Source organism: Balaenoptera ricei, chromosome X (genome assembly GCF_028023285.1).
Source record: "Balaenoptera ricei isolate mBalRic1 chromosome X, mBalRic1.hap2, whole genome shotgun sequence".
NCBI classification, from domain to species: Eukaryota; Metazoa; Chordata; class Mammalia; order Artiodactyla; family Balaenopteridae; genus Balaenoptera; species Balaenoptera ricei.
In genome coordinates, this window is record NC_082660.1 from 12952546 (window position 1) to 12978233 (window position 25688).

At 43.8% G+C, this 25688-nt stretch overlaps 1 protein-coding gene across 5 annotated transcripts in view; it reads left to right on the forward strand.

Annotated features, from left to right (window-relative positions):
- The first annotated feature begins 859 nt into the window (after positions 1 to 859).
- The window catches only part of CA5B (carbonic anhydrase 5B), a 32209-nt gene continuing 7380 nt past the window's right edge, over positions 860 to 25688 (forward strand). The window contains exons 1-7 of one of the 5 annotated variants that reach the window (XM_059911345.1): positions 860 to 1016; positions 4988 to 5239; positions 14759 to 14956; positions 21534 to 21652; positions 23024 to 23119; positions 23676 to 23738; positions 24800 to 24955. In XM_059911345.1, coding sequence (XP_059767328.1) covers positions 5098 to 5239; positions 14759 to 14956; positions 21534 to 21652; positions 23024 to 23119; positions 23676 to 23738; positions 24800 to 24955 — 774 coding nt within the window. In that variant the 5' untranslated portion in view covers positions 860 to 1016; positions 4988 to 5097. Of the gene's footprint in view, positions 1017 to 1069; positions 1348 to 1539; positions 1731 to 4987; positions 5240 to 14758; positions 14957 to 21533; positions 21653 to 23023; positions 23120 to 23675; positions 23739 to 24799; positions 24956 to 25688 lie in introns of those variants that run through there. The other 4 variants (XM_059911344.1, XM_059911342.1, XM_059911341.1 and 1 more) reach the window with 4 other exon arrangements.

A 25688-nucleotide genomic window follows, 5' to 3' on the forward strand; every position in this document is an offset into this window, starting at 1 on the left:
TGTCCCATCCAAACCCAAGCTGGGGAACTTCAGGCTATAAGCTCCTTGAAGTTTGTCTTGTCACTGGAACATAGTACTCCATAAATATGACTTCAATGAATGAACAACTGAATGGCTAATGGAAAGTGCCCTTCCCCTAGGAGTGCCCACTCAGAGGTTTCTGGACAGGAAAAAATAAATAAATAAAGCTGGTAATAATCTCTTCACTTTTTTCCTGTGGACCCAGAATTGTAAATGGAGACAGTAAAGAAAATTAATCTCAAAGTAGGGGGCCAGAAGCAGAAATCTAAGTGTGGTGTTGTCTCCACAGGTCCTAGACAGCAGGAGGGCACTAGGTACCTAAAAAAGTCGTCTGAAGGAGACAGCCATCAGGAAGTAGAGGAGTGCGCTTACTCCATGCAGCCGGCTAGCATTTAAAGTCGGCTGGGAAGCTGGTAGGAACACAGTTCCAGTTGGTCCTCAGTTACGTTTCCTATCCGGTTTCTACTCTTGGAGTTGTGGTGTTTGGAACTGGGAGAAATATGAAGAAAATCCATTTTTAGGCGAGGAGCAGAGATCCGCAGGCTCGTCCCACCCCTATATACGCCACTAACATCTAGCTCCGAGACCTGGGCGACTTTCTCCTGAAATTCGTGAGCCCCGCCCGCTTCTCTGCGGCTTCCCAGGACCAGGCTCGGCCAGCAGAGGGAGAGCAGGAGGCGTGGACCAGGTCAGAGTCCAACCAGAAGGGGATGGCCTGGGAAACCAGGGAGTGGCCATGACGGAATGCAGGGAAATGCGCATGCGCGGAGTTAGCGTGATCAACGGGGACCTCAGGGTCGTACAGTGCGGCATGGGCGGAGCGCCGGGATTGGCCAGGACAGAGGGGAGTGGAATAAAGAGGGGATGGAATGTAACCCGGTCTTGAGGGGCGGGGTCTGGACACCGTGGGAAGGAGCGTCAGCGACGGCCACTTCCGGAGGGGCGTGGCCTAGGCGTAGCACAGAGGCTTGACCTGAAAATGTGGGACTCAATCGGTGCGTAGCCGCTCGTAAAGGCAAAACAGGCTTAGTCGAGACTGCGGGAGAGGTGGGCAGAGGGCAGAGGAATTACCAGAGTGGAAAGCAGAGAAATGGGCACAAGAGAGGGGCGTGGGGTCAGCGAAACGAGCGTGGCCCAGAGGATAAGAGGAATGTGAAAGGACTCGGATCAGGGGCGTGGACGCCGATGAAGAGGCGGGGCCACGGAGTAGCGTATGGGACGGAAGTGACGTAACAGAAAGGAGGGCCCTGGTGTAGGCGCAGTGTAAGGACTTACCGTGAACGTGGGCGCGGCATGTCCGTGGGGGAGCGGCTCTACAGTTCTAAGGTGTGCAACAAAGATGGTCCGGCTCCAAGGAGGGGTGGGCCCACGGCGAGGCCAGGGGTGGGACCAAGTTAGCGCGCAGGCGCGTGACCGCGGCCGGAGGCCCGGAGCGATGGCAGCAGAGGCGTAGTCAGGATAGAGAGCAGGTGCAGAGCTGGGTGGAGAACAGGTTCGGGCTCCGACATGGGGAGCGTGACCAGGGCGGGACTTTTAAGTTTCGTCGGGACGTGGGCCGGGCGCGCGGGGACGTGACGTGAATAAGCGAAATGACGTGTCCCTGCGTGAGGGGCGTGGCTAGGCACAAGGGGCGTGGCCAAGATGGCCGCGCGCATGAACCTCTCGTCCCGGTAGCGAGCAGAGTGGTTCCCGCTCTGGGAAACATTCGGGTAAAGTCCGGAGGCGATGTGGAGCGTGGGCAGCAGGGGAGCGTAGGCTAGCAGAGAGAACAGGGATCCTCTCATACACACGATCACGCGCTGCAGTGGGCCCCGGAGCCGGGACAGCTGTTGGCCCCGCTAGGATGGCCACAGTCCCGGCGGGGCTTCTCTGTACGATGGGGGTAGGAGGCAGGGAGTCGCTCCATCTGTACTCTAATCCTGTTCCTCCGCTCTGAGGGTCACCAGAAAACTACACCCCCTTACGGTTTTGTGCATTTAAAGGTAGAATAGCTGTCCCAAAGAGTCTGGGAAGTAAGGGGGTTGCAGTTTCAGAAACCGAGGCCCAGCAAACTGGATTCACTCATGTCTGCATTGTTGATTTTCTTCCTGGCTATACCAAGGGCTACGGACGGATTCACAACCACCCCCAGGGCAGGGGATCAGCAGTTACAGCATGTGGACAAATCTGAGTCTTCTCTACTCCTCAATTCTTTCTTCTATCCTTTTTTTTTTGTGCCCCGTCCTGGAGCTAGGGGGGAAGAACCTACCAAATACAGACGCTGTTGGTGGTTGTAATTCTTTGTGGCGTGAGCTGAAAGCTACTGCTCGGAGGATGCTGGAAAGTCGTTGTTATTAGTGTAATTCCCTCTTGTTTATTTTTGCTGAGAAAGCTTGAGAAATATGGGGAGATAATGAAAATGTGTACACCTTATGTTGGGTAGAGTTCATTCTCTGTCAACCACTGAAAACCACATTGCTTTCTGCTTCCCCTTTTTCCTTTGCTGACAGTCTGGTCATCACCACTCTGCTGCTTAAAAGTCTTGCTGGAATATGGAGAGAAGTTGGAAATCTCTGGTGAAAGAACCTTGTCCACACGCTACCCATAAGCTGCCCCTGCAGATCCCTCAGAACGGTCTCTGTTCTCAGCCTGCACTGAAGTCCACAGTGAACCAATGTTCCCCACCCCCATGCCCCCACTCTCCCTTCTGGGTCCTGATAAAGAGCTACACTGTTCTTGAGTATTTTGGAAATGAAAACCTTTCAACTTTCTAGGGCTTTCCTACTTCACTCAGAAATTGTAAACTCAGTACCAGGTCTGAAATGCACCTAAAGGCTGAAAGCAGCAAGGGCACCGCTTCTGTGCCTCTGCACGCCTGCCCTGTTGTCCGTGGAGCCAGGCAAAAGGCTGCCACCACTCGTAGTTGGAAAACAATGAGTTGAGTTCCTTTTGACTGAATATGAATATTGAGGAAATCTGATGGAAAGAGGGAAATGCATTTCATATCATTCCACTGGAGCAATTAGTGCGCTGGAGCAATTGCAGCACACTAAGCAATTATAGAAATGTAACCTTTGGCAACCCTATATTGGGATCATAGAGAAGAAGTGGGTGAGAGGAGGAGGCTGAACTTTCTCAGTCAAGACAAGGAAACATAACTTCTAATTTAAATTTCAGAGAATTGCAAAAACGCTGTCTTCCTTTCTAAATCAGAAGGCAAGAAAGTGAAGGGTCCATCTGATAAGAATCAAGGAATCTTTTTTCAACGCAACTGTAACCTTTAGTAGGTTTTTGTGCTTTGTTTTTTGTTTTTTTGGTGTTTTGCATAAGTACAAATGGCTTAACCAGGCAGAGTTGAAGAGCCAAGGCATTTAATAAATACACAATCTACAAGTGATTCTAAAAGGCTGTTAGAATCTGTTCATTCACACATTTCTGTCTGCAAAACAGCAGATAAGGACGGTGTAAGTAAAATCCAAGAGCATATATAATCAGTGATAGCAAAGGGCATGTAGCACAGAAAGCTTACCTTCCCTAGGGCCCATCCAGCTCATGGTCACACCTTTCCTGTGCCTATACAACAAAATATAACTTATTGAGAAAATGTATTCTACATTTATACGTTCCAGGGTTCACCTGGGGCCTATTTAATAATGAGTATTAGTTTATTTTTAATGCTAAATTTTGCAGTTTATAGTCTAGGTGCAAATTCATAAACGTTTTTCTCATAAGCATCTTTCTTTCTGAAGCGTATACCTGGACATTAATAATCTCACGTATTGTTACACGTATTGTAGCCTAGCATTAGCTAAATTAAGTTTCTTTCTATTAGGATTTCCCTGGAACCCTCCTTGCCCCTGACCTTCCATGCTCCATTCCTTCCTTGGTTGCCTTTGACCATTCCTTCTCCATGTCTTGGCCTCCTTCATCACTCCATTTTGTTGGTCTCTATATACCTGTTACCCCTGGGGGGAGGGGATTTTCCTTCTCTCTCTAGCCTCACAACCTCCCTTGAGCACCAGAGCTGCACTGCCAACTCTCCCTAGACCTTTCCTCTCGCCTGCCCCCGTGGCACCTCAAACCCAACAGAATTAGTAGTAAGAGTGCCATCTTTCCCTCCCTGCCAGCTCCTGTGCCGGGTTCTGTTTCTTTGTTCAGGGGTTCATCCTCGTTCTACCATGAGGTAGAATATTCTACCATGTTCTCTCGCTTGGATTATTGGAATTTCATTTCAAACTCCACATGCCCAAATCTGAGCTGCTGATTTCCCACCCAAAACCTTTTCCACACATAGTCTTCCCATCTCAGTTCGTGGCAAGACCATCCTTGCAGTTGTTTAGGCCAAGCATCTGCCAGTCATCTGTGACTGCTTTCTTTCACACCTTACGTGCTGTATCCCCAAGATACATCCAGTACCCAGCCACTCCTCACCACGTCCACTGTGACATCCTTAGTTCCAGCCCCTGGATTATCCTGAATGGGCTCCCTGCTTCTTTCTTCCATCCTGGTCAGTTTCCAGTAGGGCACCGTGAATGAGCTTTTAAAAATGTAAATCAGAGTATGTCCCTCCTCTACTCCGAAAACTCCATTGTGTTCCCATTTCTCTTTGAACAGTGGTTCCCAATCAGAGGTGATTCCCCTTCTCCAAGGGACATCTGCAATGCCTGGAGACATTTTTGGTTGTCACAAATGGAAGGAAGGTGCCACTGGTATCTAGTGGGTAGAGACCAAGGGTGCCGCTAAACATGCTACAGTGCAAAGACTAGTCCTTTACAACAGAGTTATCTGGTCAAAAATGTCAACAATGCCGAAGCTGAGAAACCCTGAGTTAGAGAAAGAGCCTTTACAATGGCCTGCATGTCTCCTTGATATGGCATCCACTACCTCTAGACCTCATCTCCTACCACCCTCTGCCTGGTTCACTCCACTCCTGCTGTATTTACCTCCCCCTCCCCCATACTAATAATCTGAATGATGTTTTCCACAGGATCGGCCACCTCTGTTGTTTGCGACTTTTCCTCCTCTGTCCTCCTTTTGCCTCTGGGTTATTAGGTTCCTGCAAGTTACTTGGGAGCTGATCAAGACTTCAAGCTAAAGATGGTGATGATGAGTCGCCTGAGGGTCATTCTTCAAGCCTCTCCATGCAAGGCGCTGTGGAGAAGGTTCCAGATTCCGAGGTCCATGCTAGCAAGGCCCTGCAGCCTCTACACCTGCACCTACAAAACCCGGAACGGAGCCTGTGAGTACATGGCTGCCTGGACAGAGCAGACGCCTGGTTGTTTCCTAACAGTCACGTGTGTTGAGTGTCTGCAGCTCTGTTGTCAGTGGCATTCCAGGCTGGGATTGGATGCCTTGAGAACTGTGAGGATAACCCATTATTCCTCTATTTGTTCAAATATGGAAAGCCTTTTTCTCCCCGAGCTTTATTGAGATATAACTGACCTAAGTCTATGGCGTACATCATGATGATTTGATACACGTACATACTGTGAAATGATTACCACGGTACCGTGTGGAAAGGTGTTTTCTTCACCAATTTTAACCTGTTAAAATGATGTCATGCAGAAATAGGTCAAAGAAGTCCCAAGTTTCAAATACTTTGAACCTGTTCTTTATTGTTTTTTGTTAGCAATTGTCTTTTTACTAAAATTGATCCACGGACTGCAAATTATTTCTGTGAGTCTGAACACTCTGGAATTTGCATATCCATGTTTGCAAGCAGTTCAGTAGCTTCATACTCTGGACTATTCCGTCCCTCGTTACAAATTGCGGAAGAGTTGCCTCTAGCTGAGCAGCTCGCCAGTGAGTGCTCCACTGTGAACCCAGCAGATCAAGTGAGGCAGCAGATGGTCCTCCCTGACGCCACGGCGCTACTGCCGTGGGCGTGGGTCGTCCTGTGCTGCCGGGGTGGACTGTGCACTGCAGGTGCCACATGGCATCCCTAAGTGTCCCCCGGGGGCCAGATAACCCTGGTGCAGAACCCCTGCGACGATCGGAGAGGATAATGTGTGTGTTGGTGGAGACATGAGTTTAATGAAATGGTTAAGCATATCTGCTAAATGGTTATATATTTCCACCATTCACAGTGAATTCACACAGAGTTTTCCAGTGTTGGTTTGCTTCCAGATTCTAGCTTTCTCAACTTTTCCTCCTTGGGTTTACTCTCTTTGACCCTATTTTGCACATTAAAAAAGGAGTTTATTAGTGATGCTAATCTAGCTAAATCTATTGCCTTGAAAGTGCTTCATAAATATATTTTTACTGTAAGTTTATTTTGTTTCCTCCGATATTGACTGTGTTCTCATTAAACTGAACTGGTCTGAGTCATAATAAATTTCTGGTTGCTGGGTGCGGCTTCCTACCATCAGGCCCACATCCTACCCGGACTGGCTTATTCTCAACACTGGCACTTTGTGGTCTAAGGCTTAACATGGAAAAAAGTAGTCATATTTATCTAGTTACTAATAAAAAGTTTTTTTTTTTTAACAGAAAGTTGAAAGTTAAGGGTCTAAAATCCAATATGCTCATGTCTTTAGAATAGTTTGCTCCTAGGAAATTCCCTGGCGGTTCAGTGGTTAGGACTCCACGCTTTCACTGCTGAGGGCCGGGGTTCCATCCCTGGCTGGGGAACTAAAATCTTATAAGCCGCGTGGTGCAGCCAAAAAAAAAAAAAAAAAGATAGATTAGTTTGCTCCTTTCGGTGCTGACAAAAACAAAAAGTGGTAGTGACTTAGGGATGAGGGGCTTCCCTTGATTAATTTCCCACATCAGATGTTCTTGTTTGTAGGTTACTAAGACATACAGATGACAGACATGATTTGGTTTTGCTTTTGGTGTTTATACTGTCCCTCCTTGTTTCACCCAGGATAATATTTGGTCTTTGCTGTCCTGGGCCACTGAGCATGTCCTGTTTGGATATCCTGGTTCCTCATCTGTTTAGCTGTAAGGACAGTACTCATTGTTTCTGGAAGCTCAGTACCCCAGTATACACTCGTGAGCAAGGATGACCCAAAATTGCTGAGGGTTAGAAAAGACAATGTTCAAAGTCCTTAGCTAGCGCCTGCCACACAGTGAGAACCTGGTGTTGGCAGCTCCCTCTAAAACCACAGTCGTTATCATCATCACTGTCATATGCTCAGCACCTCCCTCAGATGTCTGATCATTGTTAGGATCCGGGAGCAGAGTAGGGAGTGACTGAAGAAGGAGGCTGTGGCGAATTTAGAAGCAGCATTTCACTGGGGCCTGTGCCCTGTGCTCTACCTTCACTGTCCCCCTCCCCAGGTAATCACTGGTGTCAACTTAAACTGCTGTTTGCTGTGATCTCAAGTTGCACACAGTAAATGTTGACAGTCCTAACCCTGCGGACTGATAATATGATAAAATAAAGATAAAATCCTATACCCGTTACCCAAGATGAAAAAATTAATTTCACTTCATGTATCATCTACTGAAATTTAGCCTAATTGTCACATAAAAAAAATTTAGGGTCAGAGTAGATCGGAAAACAAAACTCAACAGCAAGAAAATCCAATGAAAAAATGGATCAAAGACCTTAACAGACACCTCATCAAAGAAGACATACAGATGGCAAATAAGCATATGAAAAGATGCTCCACATCATATATCATCAGCAAAATCCAAGTTAAATAATCATGAGACATCAAAACACACCTATTAGAATGGCCAAAATCCAGAACCCTGACAACATCAAATGCTGACAAGGATATGGAGCAACAGGAACTCTCATTTACTGCTGGTGGGAATGTAAAATGGCACAGCCACTTTGGAAGACAGTTTGGTAGTTTCTTTCAAAACTAAACATACTCTTACCATACAATCCATCAATCAATACTCCTTGGTATCTACCCAAAGTTGTTGAAAACACGTCCACGCAAAAACCTGCACACAGATGTTTATAGCAGCTTTATTCACAATTGCCAAAATTGGAAGCAGCCAAGATATCCTTCAGTATGTGAATGGATAAATAAATAGTGGTAAATCCAAACACTGGAATATTATTCAGCACTAATAAGAAAGCTATCAAAGCATGAAAAAACATGGAGACAACTTAAATGCATATACTAAGTGAGAGAAGCCAATCTGAGAAGGCTACATACTGTATAATCCCAACTATATGACATTCTGGAAAAGCAAAATTATGGAGACAGTATAAAGATCAGTGGTTGTTAAGGATTGGGAGGAGGGAGGGATGAACAGGCAGAGCACAGAGGATTTTTAGGGCAGTGAAAATACTCTTTATGATACTATAATGAATGATACAGGTCATTATACATTTGTCCAAACCCACAGAATGTACGACACCAAGAGTGAACCACCATGTCAACTATGGACTTTGGGTGATTCTGATGTGTCAGTGTAGGTTTGTCAACTGCAATAAAAGTAGCACTCTGACGGGGGATGCTGATAATGGGGGAGGCTATGCACGTGTGAGCATGGGCAGTATATAGGAAATCACTGTACCTTAAATAATAAAGTCTTTTAAAAATTAAGCATGAGACCTTAGACCATAAGAAAATAAATGTAATAATGTTAATTCTTAATTGAATGAAATATAAAGAGTATCATCTAGAATGGAAATGGTACATATTTATTAATTGCTATTATTCCAATGATTCACGTTGTTCATGATCTCTGATTTTAGAAGGAAGAGAAATTTATTTTTAGGATAAATTGGAATAGAATGGTGCTGTATAAAAGGTAGGCACTAGACCCACATGGGTATTCACAAGTAAATTAAAATTCATTAAAATTTGAGAGCCACAAATGCCTAGCACTTACCATACTGGCCATTTCCATCATCAGAGAAAGTTCTATTTTACAGCACTGATCTAATAATAACTGAACTGTGTTAGAAAGTTGTTCAGTTATTTCTTCAATTAATTTTGAAGGATACAAAGCCTGGAGAATAAGAGTATTAAAAAGCTTGTTTTGGGCTTCCCTGGTGGCACAGTGGTTAAGAATCTGCCTGCCAATGCAGGGGACACGGGTTCGAGCCCTGGTCCGGGAAGATCCCACTTGCTGCAGAGCAACTAAGCCCGTGCGCCACAACTACTGAGCCTGCGCTCTAGAGACTGCGAGCCACAACTACTGAGCCCGCGTGCCACAACTACTGAAGCCTGTGCGCCTAGAGCCCGTGCTCCGCAACAAGAGAAGCCACCGCCATGAGAAGCCCGTGCACCACAACGAAGAGTAGCCCCCACTCACCGCAACTAGAGAAAGCCTGCGCGCAGCAACGAAGACCCAATGCAGCCAAAAATAAAAATAAATAAATAGATTTTTAAAAAAAATGAAAAAAAGCTTATTTTACAATGTCTTCACAAAGAAATCTGATGATCGCCAGATAATCCAGACTCAGGATGCCCCAGATTGAGTCTTTTCATTAACAGTTAGATAATCTTGAGAAACAGTGGACCGATTAAGAGCCCTTTGGATTTATTTAACGACCTCAGGAGTATCTGCAGCTACAAGGAACTAACAAATAGCCCTGAACTGACCACCAGGAAACGTGGGCCTTAAGCCTCCTGCACTCGTAACTGCATGTGATGGTGTGGTTACCTGGGCTCAGCATGGAAGTGCCTTTTACAACCCTGATGCTCTAACAAGGCAATTTGTGATTCTGTGACCATCCCCAACAAAGTCACATGGAGGGTCCCTGTGTATCCCATCACTGCAATAAGCCCTAGGCCTGCTAGGATGGTGTTCAATTTCATGAGGAAATAGCACATCTCAAGAAAAAGGATAGTACAGGGTAAGGCATAGGAGAAAAGGCTAACGAGAGTATAGAGCAACAATGTCCAGTAGATAAATGATGTGAGCCACAAATACGAGCCATATTGGCAATTCTATATTTTCCGATAACCACATTTAAAAAACAACAAATAGTATGTCAATTACATCTCAATAAAACTGGGGGGAAACGGACTTTCCTGGTGGTCCAGTGGTTAAGACTCCACGCTCCCACTGCAGGGGGCGCGGGTTCGATCCCAAGTCGGGAACTAAGGTCCCACATGCCCTGCTGCGCGGCCAAAAACAAAACAAACAACTGGGGGAAAAAAAGAAGAAATAAATTTTATTCATTTGTGAAATTAATTCTACTAATATATCAAATATATAGGTGAAATACAGTATAGAGGGGAAATTAACTTTACTAATATATTTTATTTAACCCAGTATATCCAAAATATATCTTGTCACTTTAAAATGAAGTGAATATAAGAATTATAAATGAACTATTTTACATTCTTTGTTTTGTATTAAGTCTTCAAAGTCCCTAGGTGTTTTACAGCACATCTCAATTTAAACTAGCCACACAGGGCGAGTGGCTACCATATTAGACAGTGCAGGTTCAGAGAGTAACAGCAGATGAAGGGATGCTTAATATAGTGTGGGGTTGTTAGGGAAGGGGCTTGAACTGACCTTGAGAGCCCGGTAGGGTTTTAAGAAATGAGAGAGAAACAGGCAGAGGCGATCTCCTGAACACAGGTGTTCTGGGGTAAACCTGCTTGCCTGGTTGGAGAGACTGTGAGTGTGAGGGAAGGGTAGAGAGCCTTGGCATGGACTTGTTTGCAGTATTCAGTGCCTCCTTTGTACCTGGTACCAAATTTGGCCCTGGGCTGTAGAAGAAGTGTAGGACACAGGCCCTTTGAGCAGATAAAGCAAATACACGTTACATGAGGAATGGTTGGGTGCTAAATGGTGTGAGAGTGAATGCAGTGTGAGTTCTGAAGAAGGAAAGATCAGAGTGGTTGGAGAAGATGTCAAGACCAGTTTGGGAAGATGGAGTAGAGAGGAGTGAGAGAGGAGGAGAAACAACCAAGGGATGTGGTATGAAGTGCGGGGCGGAGAGGCCTAAACTAGGCTGGTGGTCACGGGCAAGGCAAGGAAGAGACAAATTTGAAGGATGATTAAAGGAAAAATAATGTGATGATGAGCAGGGTAATAGGAAATAAAGATAAAAGGGGAATGTACCCTTCCCAGCGATGCTCTTTATCTCATACACTCAATCCGCAAGTGACTGAAAGGCAGCTCAGTTCTGGACAGCAGAAGTGGGGGAGGCAGATAGTTAAGCGTATTTGTGCAGGGGAGGAGAACGAATTTTCCCTCTACCCTTCTAGATTCCTGGCTGAGACCTCTGGAATAAGGCAGATTAACAGGAGAAAAGCAAACAGGACTTTAATAACATGTATACCTCCTTGATGACACGGGAGAGACCCAGGAAAACAGTAACTGCTCCAGGTGGCCCTAGATACCACCTTCAATACCCGCTCCAGCTAAAAAGAAAAGAAGATGCTGGGGGAGGGGCATTATTGGAGGTGACCAGGAAAAGCACATTGAACAAGGGTAAGGCTGTTATGCAGATCTAAGTCCTGCATTCTCCACTGATGAGTTTCTGGTGATTTAGTCATCCTCCTCTTCCTGGTACAGAAAGGAAGACACCCTTACAAATGGAGATTTCCGCTGTAAACGTAAATTTCCCTTACAAACAGGTAACTTCCACTCTGTTACCACAGTTTCTCCTGTGTCTGCTGTTTCTCAAAACAATCAGCTCAAAATAATCCTTATGCCGAAGAGATGTATTTGGGGGTGGCATATTCGGCTCCCTTTCACCACCCCAAAATATGCCTCTTTGACATATGGATTATTTTGAGCCGATTATTTTGAGACACTGCAGACACAAGAGAAGCTCTGGAAACAGAGTATAAATTACCAGTTTTTTTGCAAGGTACATTTACATTAGAAAGGGGGTCTGCAGCAGGAAGAGAGCTATTACCAGAGATCACTTTTTCACCTGAGAGAACTTTCTTTAAACTTCGTTTAGGATATATTTCCTTTTCTCACCTTCCTGTGAAATTCCTTCCTCCCCTCGGAAGGCCCAGACCCGTCCCAGTCCTTAGCTCAGGATAGTATTTAAGCCACAACCGCCCACCTGACTTTTGAGTCTCATATCTTTGTGGGGGCTCCAATCAGTAAGTAGGTAATTAATTTTTTTTTCTCCTGTTAATCTGTCTTTTGATTACGGGGAGGTCTCAGGTAAGGGCCTAGAAGGTTGAGGGAAAATTACTTTTACTCTCCTACAGCGGCATATTGTGCTACCCTTCATATGCATATCATTATGACTACACCTGCGTAATAAATGTTGTGAGGGGAAAGATCAGAGTGCTATGATTAAAAAACAAGAAGAGAGGATCATATTATAAGAGGGTAGTCAGAGAAAATTTCACTGAGGAAGTGACAAGCCCAATATCTAAATATAATAGGAGCCAGCCCGAAACTCAATGAGGGGAAACTGACTTCTGAAGAGGAGAAGGAGCAGGAACTGAGGGGCTAAGGCAGGAATGAGCTTTGCACATTTCAAAGGCTAAAAGAGACCCCTTCCCTGTACCCACTGCCCCAGGCTGGAGCCGTAGGTGGTGCAAGCGCGAAGTAAATCAAAGCCAGGACCAGTCATGTAAACAAGAACTAAAGCCAAGCCGACCACATGGAATCTAAAGGGCTTTTGTTAATGACACCTTCCTAACAACAGTGTGACGTCGTGCCCTTAAACCATGGTTGACAGAATCACTCTCTCTGTTTATTTCATTCTCCCCACAGGAGAAGAAGCTGGAAACGCAGGCTCCGTTAGTCAGAACACGTAGTCACCTTCGGACTTTGAGGGGAAGTCTGAGTAACCACCAAGAAATCATTTTAATCTGTATTTTGTTAAAACGGAGGAAGAGGAAGGGAGGAGACAACAAAAATGTGAATTTATCTTTAGCAAAACGAGCCCTGGGCAAAAGCGGGCTTCACGAAGGGGACAGTGACCAAGGGCTCCCTGGCGGGGGGATGGCCTGGGTTCCTAAAGGGGGAGGTGGGTGGGGGAAAGAAAACCTGGAAGCTGGACTTGTGAACCGAGGCGCATAAAAATTGATAGGAGCGTTATGACCATAAAAGAGCAGCTGAAGGAACGGGCCCAGTTTCCTCGGGCTGGTGTTTGTGTGGGTGAGAGCAGACTCTAGGCCATTTCCTGAATGAAATGGGGGACGATTTGGGTGAAAGAGGGCATCGTCTTAGGGATCTGCTCCTTATTCCCTTCTCCCCGAGTCTCCCTGCGAGACCCTCACGAGCTGGTTTTGAAGGGTGTGAATGCTCAAACCCTCAGCCTCAGTCTGAGCATCTCAGAGCGGACAAGGTTGTCAGGTTTCTTTGTGCCGGCGGGCAGCTTTAAGACTGAATCATGGCTGTTCTTGGGGTTTCTGGAAGTTTTAAAATACCAAATTAAAAATTAATCAGTATGGCTGATTGATTTTGTTGTGCAGTGGAGGCTAACACAACATTGTAAAGCAACCATACGCCAATAAAACTTAATAAAAAACAATGTAAAAAAATTAATCAAATACAGCTTTTTATCCCAACAATAGCATTTGGATAATCAATCCTCAAAGGGCATATATCCAGTAGGGCGCTACAGGGCACAAAAAAAAGGGAGGGAGGTATGGCTCCTCCCTGCAAGGAATTTGCATTCTAATCTGATAACGATATGACTATTGTACCAATTCATATGCATTTTTCATTTTAGATTTCTGAAACAGAAAGTCCTCCTTCTCTAAAGTAAGTTCTTGTTGTTCAGAAGTTATTTTACACTAATGGAGAAAACCCAAAACGTTGGGTTCAGACCTCTCTAGAGATGAGATTACTGCATTATATGAAAAAATTGAGCGGGGAGTGGGGGGGAAAAAGGGAATGCCCTGAGTTTGCCTATTGCTTTTTGCTCTAGACCAAGATTTCTCAGCTTTGGCATTAATGATATTTGGGGCCACGTAATTCTTTCCTGTGAAAGCCCAGCCTATATACGTAGGATGTTTAGCTGCATCCCCGGCCTCTACCCACTAGATGTCAGTAGCACCCTCCTCCAGTTTTGACCACCGAGAGTGTCCCCAGACATTGCCAAATGTCCCCCGGGGTCAGAATCGCTCCCTCCTTTGAGAACCACTGGTCCAGAGACTGCCTTGGAGCGCTCTGTGTCTATGCTGCTGGGGCACTTGTACCCAAAAATCCAAGGTTAAGATCCTGCTTTGGGCAGCTATCTCAGGAAGAGAACCGTCTCCTCTGTAAGAGGCAACCAGAGGCAAGCTTGTTTTTATGACAAGTGGAGCGCCAGTGACCCTGCCATGCACAGGGGGGTTTGACTGGGCAGCAGCTGCCTTGTCACTTTCTCAAATCCTCAGACTCATTCTCAGTGGTGGGGTGAGGTGCAGAGGGTCGTTGGTAATGATTTATCTTGATTCATATTTTGTCCAGCTTTCCTGTTGGTCTTGGTTCTGCCCATCCGTGCTGATTCTAAAGGGCAGAGAGCTGGACCACCCGAATTATACATGTGGGTTCTATCCATCATGTGTGGATAGCTCTTTCTTTGTTATAAGAAGTTTCCTGAGATTTATCAGGGACTTGCCACAAAGACCCGGCGCTTGACTCTTTGGTAGAAAAGTCACCGTCAGTGATGTCATCAGCACCCGTGTGGGACAGAGTGTGCGTGTACACCTTAATACACAGTGTCATAGCTATTCATGTGACAGGACTCCAGGGACCTTAGCAATGCTAACATTCTACCCAGGCTTTGCAGGATGGCTGCCTAATCCTCACAGCTGGCTCACATAAGAGGTGAACTCAGCATACACCCTTACATGGGACCATATCATCCCCCCAGTGGGATTCCAGCTAGTGTCATCTCGAGGACAGCCTCCGATGTGCTTTCTCCTAGTGCAACCTCTCTGGGAGAGCGTGGACCTGGTCCCGGGGAGTGACCGCCAGTCGCCCATCAACATCCGGTGGAGGGACAGTGTCTACGATCCTGGCTTAAAACCGCTCACCATCTCTTACGACCCGACCACCTGCCTCCACGTCTGGAATAATGGGTACTCTTTCCTCGTGGAATTTGAAGACTCTGCAGATAAGTCAGGTGAGAGCCAGACCTGTCTGTGGTCTCATCTGGAGTTAAAGGGACAGTTTCATGTCAGCACAGGCCACATCGCAAGGCCTCCGTGGGAGCGGGGACCTCTTTTGTTAGCAGTGGCATGGGACTCACTGGACTGACTTTTATAATGTATGGAAAAAGTCCCTTCTGGTTTTTTTTGAACGTTTTCTTCCAGTATAGGTAGTATTTTTTATTAGTGAACATATATATCTCTCTATATAGAGTCTATAAGTGATATAAAGATAGGCTATGAAATTAAAGCTCTGCTAGCAGTTTCTTTTGCATATGTGTATTGCATATGTACTAATTTTCTCTGCTTGCTGACTTTACAAGACACTTTTATTTAGATAGTAATATTATTTAATCAGATTTAACTGATGAGATTACAATACCTTTGAAATGGGGCAAAAAGCATACTAATGTGTGCATGAGGTTATAGACTTAACTAGTTAAGACCAGTGGTATGTAAGAAAAATGGAAACTCGTGTTCTGTTAATTTTGTTAAACAATGTTACCTAGTTTAAAAGAAATACAATTTAAAAGAGATTTTTAAATTCAAATATTATATTGCTTTTGTATCTTTGTTTTAGCCTACCCAGATATAAACTAATCTAATGATTTCAAAATTTACCTGAAACTTTTAGTGTCTATTGAAAACAGAATGTGATTAATTCTTTGCAGGTTTCTTTTTTTTTTTTTCAAACCGAATTTGATAGTATCAAATTGTCCTAATTTGTCTGAAGTAATTGTTATTTGAAATAATGTATCTTAAGGAATGGTTCTCAATCAGTGGCAATTTTGCTACCCCTCTCTCCCCATGGAGTGGGGAAACTTGGCAGCATCTATAGGCCTTTTTGGTTGTCACACTGGGGGGTGGTGGTGCTACTGGCATCTCGTTGGTGGAGACCAGGAACTCTGCTAAAGATCCTACAATACAATGCACAGCATTCACGTAGAGTTATCCAGCTTCAAATATCAATAGAGATGAGATTGAGAAACTTGAATTCCTCTCATGAAGTTGAAGAAATGCATCCATGAAAGTGTTAATGAATGAAGTTAAAAGTGTATCTTAAAGTATAAATGGAAGTGTTCACTCCTGTATTTATCCTGGGCCTAGGATTCTCAACTGTATCTTGGTTTTCTTTGCATTCTTCTAGTGATGCTCTGATACTTAGGTATGGCCCTCTGGCCCAACTGCAAACAGACTGCTCCTCCAATGGGATTCCTCTCTCTCTGGTTCTCTGCCCTCTGACACACCTCTCTGCTGTGATTCAGGAAGTGTTCAAGTCTGTCCTTAAGGGCTTAGGTTTCTCTATATCCTCCAACTTCCTCTTTCTCCTCCATGGTATGACATGCCCCCCAAACCCCGAACATCTTAATTTCATTTCTCAAACTAAAAAGAAATGACTTTTTCCTCCCAGATTCATCAGTATCTATTTACATTGTGTATAAGGATTGCAGAAATCTTCCAAACAGCAAGCTAAATTCCTGTTTTCCAGATGGCCATCTTGCACTGTGGTGAGCTCTACTCGGCTCCCTTTTGAGCTCTACCATCACTCCTGCCAGAACTAGAAGAACGGGCAGACCCAGTCTATTAGAACACCAGCTCTCGTTCGTTTACTCTGCATGCACAGCAGTCCTCCTGATTAATGAGTCTCCGTCCCATCTAGGTCCCTGGCAACATTTTTTCCTTTCTTCTGAGGATCCTAAATAATGGTCAGACTTCTAATTTCTTTGACAGACTAGGGACTATCTGTTGCCAATATTTTAATCGAGTTGCAAATCTTGGCAAGTTATTTAATGGGTTTCTTAACCAAGTGAGTTAATCCCCAAGATCATTCAAGGCAAATAGCTTTTTGTTTTATTTTTTAGTCATTTTTTTTTCTTTTGAATAATAGATTCAAGAATTCTTATCCACCCATTTGCCTGGGCAATCTTACTTGGAAAATGAGTGACCAACATTTTCCTCATAATTGTTCTTTAGCTACCTCCAAACACAGCTAACTAAATCATTCCTTGATCTTACCTTCCCTAGATGAGTCGGTCACACTATTTTTACAAAATATGCGAGAAAAATTATACAGATGTTGCTAATTCTCCACTTATTTTGTCAGGAAGGACCAAATGAACAGCCCTTTTTCATTATGCTTTAATAATTATTCTAGGATACCATTAATCTTTAATAAGTACCTAACTTTCTCTCTCTCTTCTTCCACGTTTCAGTGACTGCCTCCTATTTCCTGCTTATTCTTCACTGCTATTTCTCCATGCTGTTGCAAAATAATCAATAGAATTCAAAGAGGAAGAAAGAGTAAATGAACATAAAAAAATAAAGAAAAAGGAAAAGAAGTACATCCTAGTAATGAAGAAAGGCAAGAAACAATTCTAATTCTAGAAAAGAAAGGGTCTAATAAATATCAATGTCTCTAAATTTCAAAAAAAGTAGGAAATGATGCTATACTGTGCTTTACAAAGACCTGGGGATAAAGCATACAAGGAAAGGGGCTGGGGAAAGTATGTGACAAAAACAAAACATACCAAACCTTATGGGATGCAGTTAAAGCAGTGTCTAGAGGGAAATTTATAGATGAAAATGCCTATGTTGGATTACAGAGCAGAAATCAATGAAATCAAAAGTTGGTTCTTGGGAAGGATCAATAAAATGGACAAACCTTTAGCTAGGTGGACCAACAGAAAAAAAGAGAGAGAAGATGCAAATTACTAAAATCAGGAATGAAAGAGGGGCCATCACAACCCACTTTACAGAAAAGGAGAGGATAATAAGAGAAGGGGTGTGAGCGTCTCATACCACTGCCCTCTGCTGGGTACTGTTTTGTCATTAGGCTCCCTGAATAGGACACAGTTATTGATTTTAATGAGTGTATGTGAGGGATACAAAATATTGTGAGGAAGGGCACTAAATTATGCTTGGGCTGAGTCCTGTGGATGATCCCTGTAAATTATCACCTCCTCTGAAATCAATCTCATCGACAATGTCACTAGGCATTAAAGAGAAGAGTCCCGCTGTTCTCCTAAGGGTGCGTCCTGCCCCCCACCTTGTTCCACTTACTTTACACTTTTAAAGAGCATCACCTCTGACCCTAGTAAGAATGCCCTCATAAATATTTTAAGTTCTGCTTCCCTATTTTTGGTCCTACATTTACTTGTTTTGAAAAAGAACAATGTAATGATTTTCAGTAAATTTACAGTGTGGTGCAACTATCGCTACAATCCAATTTTAGAACTTTTCCATCACCCCAAGTTTCCCACCCATTTCCTGCATTTGCTTTTATTTGCATGGGTCCTGAGCACTACCTTTCCCTTCATCAGCCCTTTCTCTGCTAGCTCCTTCGCCTCCACATTCAAGGCAACAGAAGAGAGTGAACATTACATAGATCGCTTACTAGAAGCCTGACTCTATGCTAGGTGTTTTATATTTGTTATCTAATTTTTTCCAAGCTTTTCTCATCCTAAAGCACAGAAAGAACAAAATATCAGTGACCTCAAATAAATAAGCATATATTTATTTGATATAGCTTATGACTGATCTGCTTTCTAATTCACTGTCTCCCTTCTATGCCCTGTTTCTTGCCAACTGTACTTCCGCCCCTCATCCATGCACCTGCCCTGCCTGATCCCACCCTCTTCCTCGCTTTTGCTGAATTTACCATTATGTTTCAATTAACAAACCCAACAGACAGTTTACAGTGCATTTCTTTAGTTCCTGGTTTCAAGGAGGATCCACTAAATGCCAGGCACTATGCCCGGTGTTCAGAATAGAAAGAGGAAGAAGGGTCTACGGCCATACCACCCTGAACATGCCCGATCTCGTCTGATCTCAGAAGCTAAGTAGGGTCGGGTCTGGTTAGTATCTGGATGGGAAAGAGGAGGAAGGGATGGTCCCTGCCTTTAAGGAGCTTATAGTGTGGTGGGGAGGCAGACCCTAGAAAAGATGATGCTAATGAAGAGGGCTAAGTGCTGTGAGAGAAGTGGGATCTGGTGGGAGAAGGCTTCCTGATGGAGGTGACACCTGGATGCTCCATGTGGAGGTGAAGGTGTGAGGCAGTGTGATGCTCGTATTAGGTGTTACTCTGTGTAAAGTGCATGAAGGAAGTGGCAGACAAGGAAGTCCTGAGACAGGCAAGAGCCGATTCACAGAGTTCTGCAGACCACCCTCAGAGACTCGGAATCTGGGCACAGCTTAGCTGGGTCCTCTTGCTCTGGGTCTCTCATGGGGCTGTGATCAAGGTGTCAGCTGTGGTTGGGGTCTTATCTCAAGGCTCCTCTGGCAAAGGATCCTCTTCTAAACTCACTCAGGTGGCTGTTGGCAGGTTCAGTTTCTCCCAGGGCCTCAGTTCCTTGCTCGCTGTTGACCAGGGGCCACCCTCATTTCCTTGCCAAGTGGGCCTCTCCAGAGGGCAGCTCACAACATGGCCACTGGCTTCATGAGAGCAAGTAAGCAAGAAGATTCAGAGAGGGCAAGCAAGATGGAAAGCGGTGTGTTCTTGTAAACTAATCTTAAAGGTGACATCCCATCACTTTTGCCCTTAGATGCAAGTCACAAGGTCCAGTTCACACTCAGGGCAGGGGATTACACAAGGGTGTGAATACCAGGAGACTGGGGATCACTGGGAGTCATCTTAGAAGAAACTGCCAACACTCCTGACTAACGACACAAAGCCAGTTAATTCAAACTGAAGTCCTTTTCCTGCAAAATGCATGCTCTTAACCACATCATACAGGAGACTACCTCCCTGTCTCCCCTCTCCCCCATACAATTCATACAGGTATAGTGCCCAGCACATATAGAGATGTGATGATTTTTCTAGCTAGCAAGAGCCCAAGTCAGATGCCTGGTATCTAACATCTCTCCCAGGGGTCACAGACGCAGATGTACCTACAGTGCTGCAGAAGTAATGAGAATAGGCCAGGCTGGGAGCGTCTAAGAGAAATGGCAGCGGTAGCCACTGTGAAGAACTGGCGGGACCATCTAAAGGGGCAGCCATTTCTCCCATCCAGCCTCTTATCACCTGGTGGAGGCCTGTGCTCAACATGGGCAAGGCGTCTCATTAAGTTGGAAATGTGGATTTTGATGTGAAATCAGCCAGCTTTAAATGTTGGCAATGAATTGAAAAATGTGTTTAGTATTGTGTGGGTGAATCAAAACACACCTGAAGACCAGTTCTGCCCCCCACCCTTGCAGCCACCCAGAGGTGACATCTCCTCTCGGCTTTGCTCATCATCTTTGGAGGAAACGCACAGTAAGTGTCCAGGAAATGTTGCCAGTGTTTTTCTGGGCATAGGAGGGAAATGCTGGCCCTCTCCTCTGCCCTGGTCACTTAACTTGGGACCAGAACTTCAATTTCATTCCAACAGATTATGTTGAACATTTGCCAAAGTCATGCTCACAATATGGAGCTGGCATAGAAAAACAAGAATTTTTTGGAAGATATTTTATGTTTATTTCACTACACTTTCGTACCATCCTCCTATTAATTTAGTGAATCATGTGGTATTATTCTCTGCACTTCCCTTGCCCCTCAAAGAAAAGTAGTCATTGGTATCTTTGCTCACCTCTTACAAAACTTCTTTTTTCAAAAAAGGAAATGATGTAAAATATTTATGAAAGCCGGTAAGATATACAGTAGACCACTGCATGACATATCCAGTGTATTTGGACCTCAGGATGACTGTACTCAATCATTTGCATACATAAAATTCAACTAATGAGGCAATAATCTCTAAAATCATTAAGACAGATGAGATGGAAGGTTTTCGTGCTGTTGTATGGTTTAACCATGGACAGACATCGCCAGGGTCTGATCAGATGGCAGAAATGAGGAACCAACATGCTTTAACAAATTCAAGCCAAAAAAAAAAAAAATTAGCACAACCCAAAGCCTGAGGAAGGGTGACTTTCAAAACTCATACCTGAGTATTTCCCCTATCATGTACTGATTTCACTAGTTCCAGAAAACTCTAGTCTAAACAAAAGGTATTTATTATTCAGCACAGCAGAGACCAGTGGTAAAGTGTGTGGGTGACTCACATTGTTCACTCTGTCTAAAGGGAGATGGGTGATAATTTTTGACTTGCAAATTTCCTTTTCCATTTCAATGTAAGGAAAAGAAACGCTAGTATCTTCAAAAGTTGAAAAGCAAAGTATCGGTGCATAAAAAAGAGAGTATCTTTTGTACCCATATTTCAGTTTTATGAGATTGGGTTAGATAAATATGCTGAGAGAAATTTGCATTTTATTGTGCATAAAAAACACTGGGCACAGTAAATATAGAACATAAAACTAAGGCAAGAATTGGCCTTTAACAACTGTATGCAGCTTGGAGTGTAGTTAAATCTTGGTGCCATTCAGAGTGCAGGTCTCGACCTTACACATGTATTAACTGTGTGGAAATCAAGTTTATAAACACTGGTATATGATACAGTGTGCTCCATTTAAGACAGTTCATATAGAGGTCCACCCACAGATTCCACCTTTCCCCCACATTCCTCCACGACATGAAAAACTGTCCCCTGAATTGTTGGATGTGCCATTTCATTTCAGTGATCAAGGGAGGACCCCTGGAACACAACTACCGATTAAAGCAGTTCCATTTTCACTGGGGGGCCGTTGATGCCTGGGGCTCCGAGCATACTGTGGACAGCAAATGTTACCCAGCAGAGGTAAGTTGAGAAGTTTGGGAACAGTGACAACAGTGGAGAATAGGGGATAGTTCTGAGTTTCTAGTTCTAAGAAATCATCGGGAAGAATCAGGTAATTCCTATAAATGCTAAGTAGCTCTCTTGGGGGCATATTTGATTATTCCTATTTTATACATGTAAAAATGATAACTGCCCTCATTTCAAATAATATAGCAGAAATCAACCTTAAGATCCTGAAACAGAATTCTTCCAGAATTCTAAGCTAGGCTCAAATGATAGCCTAAAGAAATAACCCAGGCAATAGTGTAGGGCCACCAGGCCAAATGAACCCAAGTGAGAAATGGTAGGAGCCTAAATGAAAGCGGTGGCAATAGAAATAGAGAAAAAGAGCGCGATTTAACAAGCATTTTTTTTAAAATTAATTAACTTATTTTTTGCTGCGTTGGGTCTTCGTTGCTGCGCACGGGCTTCTCATTGCGGTGGCTTCTCTTGTTGCAGAGCACGGGCTCTAGGCAAGCGGGCTTCAGTAGTTGTGGCACACGGGCTCAGTAGTTGTGGCACACGGGCTTAGTTGCTCTACGGCATGTGGGATCTTCCTGGACCAGGGCTCGAACCCGTGTCCCCTGCATTGGCAGGCGGATTATTAACCACTGTGCCACCGGGGAAGTCCTAACCACTGTGCCACCAGGGAAGTCCCTAACAAGCAGTTTGGACAAGCATTTTGGAAATAAAAGCAACAGGACCTGGAGGCAGGGTCCTCTTCAGGAGAGGAGAGGCAGAAGTTAAACATGACCTTCAGGGTGTTACTCGGGAGGCTAGGTGAGGATTCGTGAATGATGGACAAGGAATGATTTGTAGGGAAATAAAAGGAGCCAAAGGAAATAGAATTTTTTCTTCACAACTTTCCCCCTAATTTAGTTTTAAATGTTAACTTAAAAAGAAACACATTTTAAGTGGTTATCCCTTGAACAAATTTGTCTTCAACTCCTAGTTCGCATAGGGAGAATCTATTTCTCTCAATATAAACACCTCTCCTTTAGATGCAAATGGATTTTGGATATGAGTGTTTCAGGCAAATCAGGATGGGAATGGACAAATGTTGCTCCCTCAATGAAATGTTATTCACTTGGAGATATACACATATATATGTATATAAAATTTTCTCCCCCAAATAAATCCCTCTATTCCAAAGTAGCATTAATTACTGCTCCTGCATATATTTCTTCCTGTTCTTTAATTCTATCTCATTTTGCACCAGACTGTCATGTGCTTTTCTCAGTGGCTTTATTTTTGGTGAGGAAGCACAGTAAAATATCATATGTGAATAAGGCTGTCTGTTTTGGAGCAATCCTACATGGTCATGTGTAAAACCATCTTTTAATGGTGTTTCAGCTGCACTTGGTGCATTGGAATGCAGTCAAATTTGAAAACTTTGAGGATGCAGCACTGGAAGAAAATGGTTTGGCTGTGATAGGAGTATTTTTAAAGGTAAAAAAAAAATCTTACTAGCTTGAAGTGATGTGTTGTATCCTAGGATGAAAAGATACAACACTGCAATTTTAAGTTCTAAGAATATTGAGACAATGTTTAAAATACAAGATTGTTATGAATATATTTCAAATGGTATAGAAATGCACAGTCCAACAGAGCAGTCACAAGCCACATGTGGCAACTGAGCACTTGAAATGTGGCTCCTAAAAAAAAAAGAAAAGAAAAGAAAAGAAAAGAAATGTCGCTACTTTGTGGAACAATTTTTAATTTTAATTAATTTAAATATTAATTGAAGAACTGATGCTTAAATGGAGCAGGACACCTTCACCTGCAGGCACGCTGACCCTGTCAGCAAACAGCCTGCTCATTTGTTGTGTGTCTAATTGAATTCAGTGATGCTTAAAACATTCTAAATTACCGGTTTAATTGTAGCTTAAGTAGTGTGGTTGGTTTGTTTTTATATAATCACCAGGTGGTTAATTTTAATTCATTCTGTTGCAGTTTCAAAAGTGAGATGTCAATTGTTGTTAATATTTTCTCATTGCTTCTTTAGCTAGGCAAGTATCATAAAGAGCTACAGAAATTGGTGGATATTTTGCCATCAGTTAAGCACAAGGTAATTTTTTTTTCCTAAATCACTTGAAATATAGTTTATGTCTCAGTCTCAGAGCGGAGACACTAACAAGGCACTGTGAATTGGGAAAAGGTAATTCGCCTCAGTGTAATTAAGGTTCTCTTTGAAAGCTGCCCTTTAAGACAACTTGTCTTTTATGATGCTTGTGCTGAGAGAGCCCCTGGCCCTGGGATACCCTGCAGGGGACAGAAGTGATTCTGTTGTTGGGCACGGACTGCTCTGGTTTGGCTGCCATGCCACTGAGCACTCAGGGACTCAGGAACATAACGAGTCCCCTCCTCTGCTCCCGACCCCTGCTCCTTCTCAGTCCTTGTGCAAACACTCAGGGCAGCCTTCTGGGCTCTAGCTACCCTCCCATAGGCAGGGAGCACAGAAAAGTCTGAGAGAAACTTGGCTTGTCCAGCTTTACAGAACAATTACCCACATCCTTCAGGGTGGATACCTCTTTCCAGCTGTCAAGGTTAATTGTTCAATATTCAGAATCCCAGAGGGGCTGCTCTCTGAAAGTCTGTCTTCCCTCCCCTCCCTGCCTATGTCTCCACCCTGCCCTCCCTCTCCATCTCCCTCCTTTTCCTCCTCCCTCCCCTACCCCCACCCCACCCCCATCTCCTTTCCTCTCTCTCCCTCCCTGTTCCCCTCTGTCCCTCTCTCTGTCCAGGATCCTGTCTCCTCCTAATTTGCACTGCATTTTAGAAAGGTGAATTCTATTAGTCTCTCTTGAAAAGGAAAAGCCTCCTTGTTTATGCACCAGCTACCACCTAATGCCTCCCAAAGAGTTCAGAGGAGACCACCTGCTATAAGCTCACTAGAACGGAGGGAGAAAATGGTTTTTGCTGTGTTCCCACTGAGGACTATCAGAAATACATGGTTAATTGCAGGAACAAAGCATGGGTATGATTCTGTCCTAAGGTGCCCGGAGATACCTGGAGCTCATCTGGACCGCTGCTGGTCCTCAGACTCCCCTAGAATCGTCACCACATCATCTGATTCCTGAGTGGTTTTCACCATAAAATGATAACTCGATGACCCCTTCTCTTGGCCAGGACATGCTTGTGGAATTTGGGTCATTCGACCCTTCCTGTCTGATGCCTACCTGCCCAGATTACTGGACCTACTCAGGGTCCCTGACTACCCCGCCACTCTCTGAGTCTGTCACTTGGATCATTAAGAAGCAGCCCATAGAGGTTGATCATGATCAGGTACGTTCTTTCCACATTTCTATGTAAGGAAATTCTAGTCTGCCCCTTTAAAACAAGGCTGGGCTCAAACTTTGGCATCAGTTTTTAACATCTTGTAATGCTCATACATTTTTATTAAAATGTGCTAACATCTTGTGTTAATTTGGATATGAATTAGGAAATGCTTCAAATTAACTAGAGAGAAGAGGTAAAACTTAGGAAACATAAGCTTTTTACTTCCATATTTGACAATGACATATGTTTTATGCATTGTATATTTTATATATAAATATGAATCTCTATATAAACAAGACCCTTTTAAAAGGAAGAATGAAGGCTGAAAATGGATGTGCTCAAACCCTTTAAAATCTTTAAGGGAATTTTGCTGTGGAACCTCAGGATAAAAGCAGAACCCAACAATGTCTGTCCAGAAATTTTAAGTCAGTTGTTTTGACCCTGGAGTCTATTTTTTCCTTAGCAACTAAGTGGTGATTACTATGTTAATACACAAATTCTATTTAATTCATAACATAACTGAACTGCAATAATATTTGCTTATGCTTGCTTTATGGGATTTTAATTAATCACAAAGCATTTTCACAAGAACAAAAGGTTCCAGAACCTTTTTTATGAAGCCAGGATAACTGACACCAACACCCACCAAAGATCAGACCAAAAAAAAAAAAAATCTACAGACTGGTATGTCTGAAGGATATATTTTTTAAAAAGCTAAAATAGGGACTTCCCTGGCAGT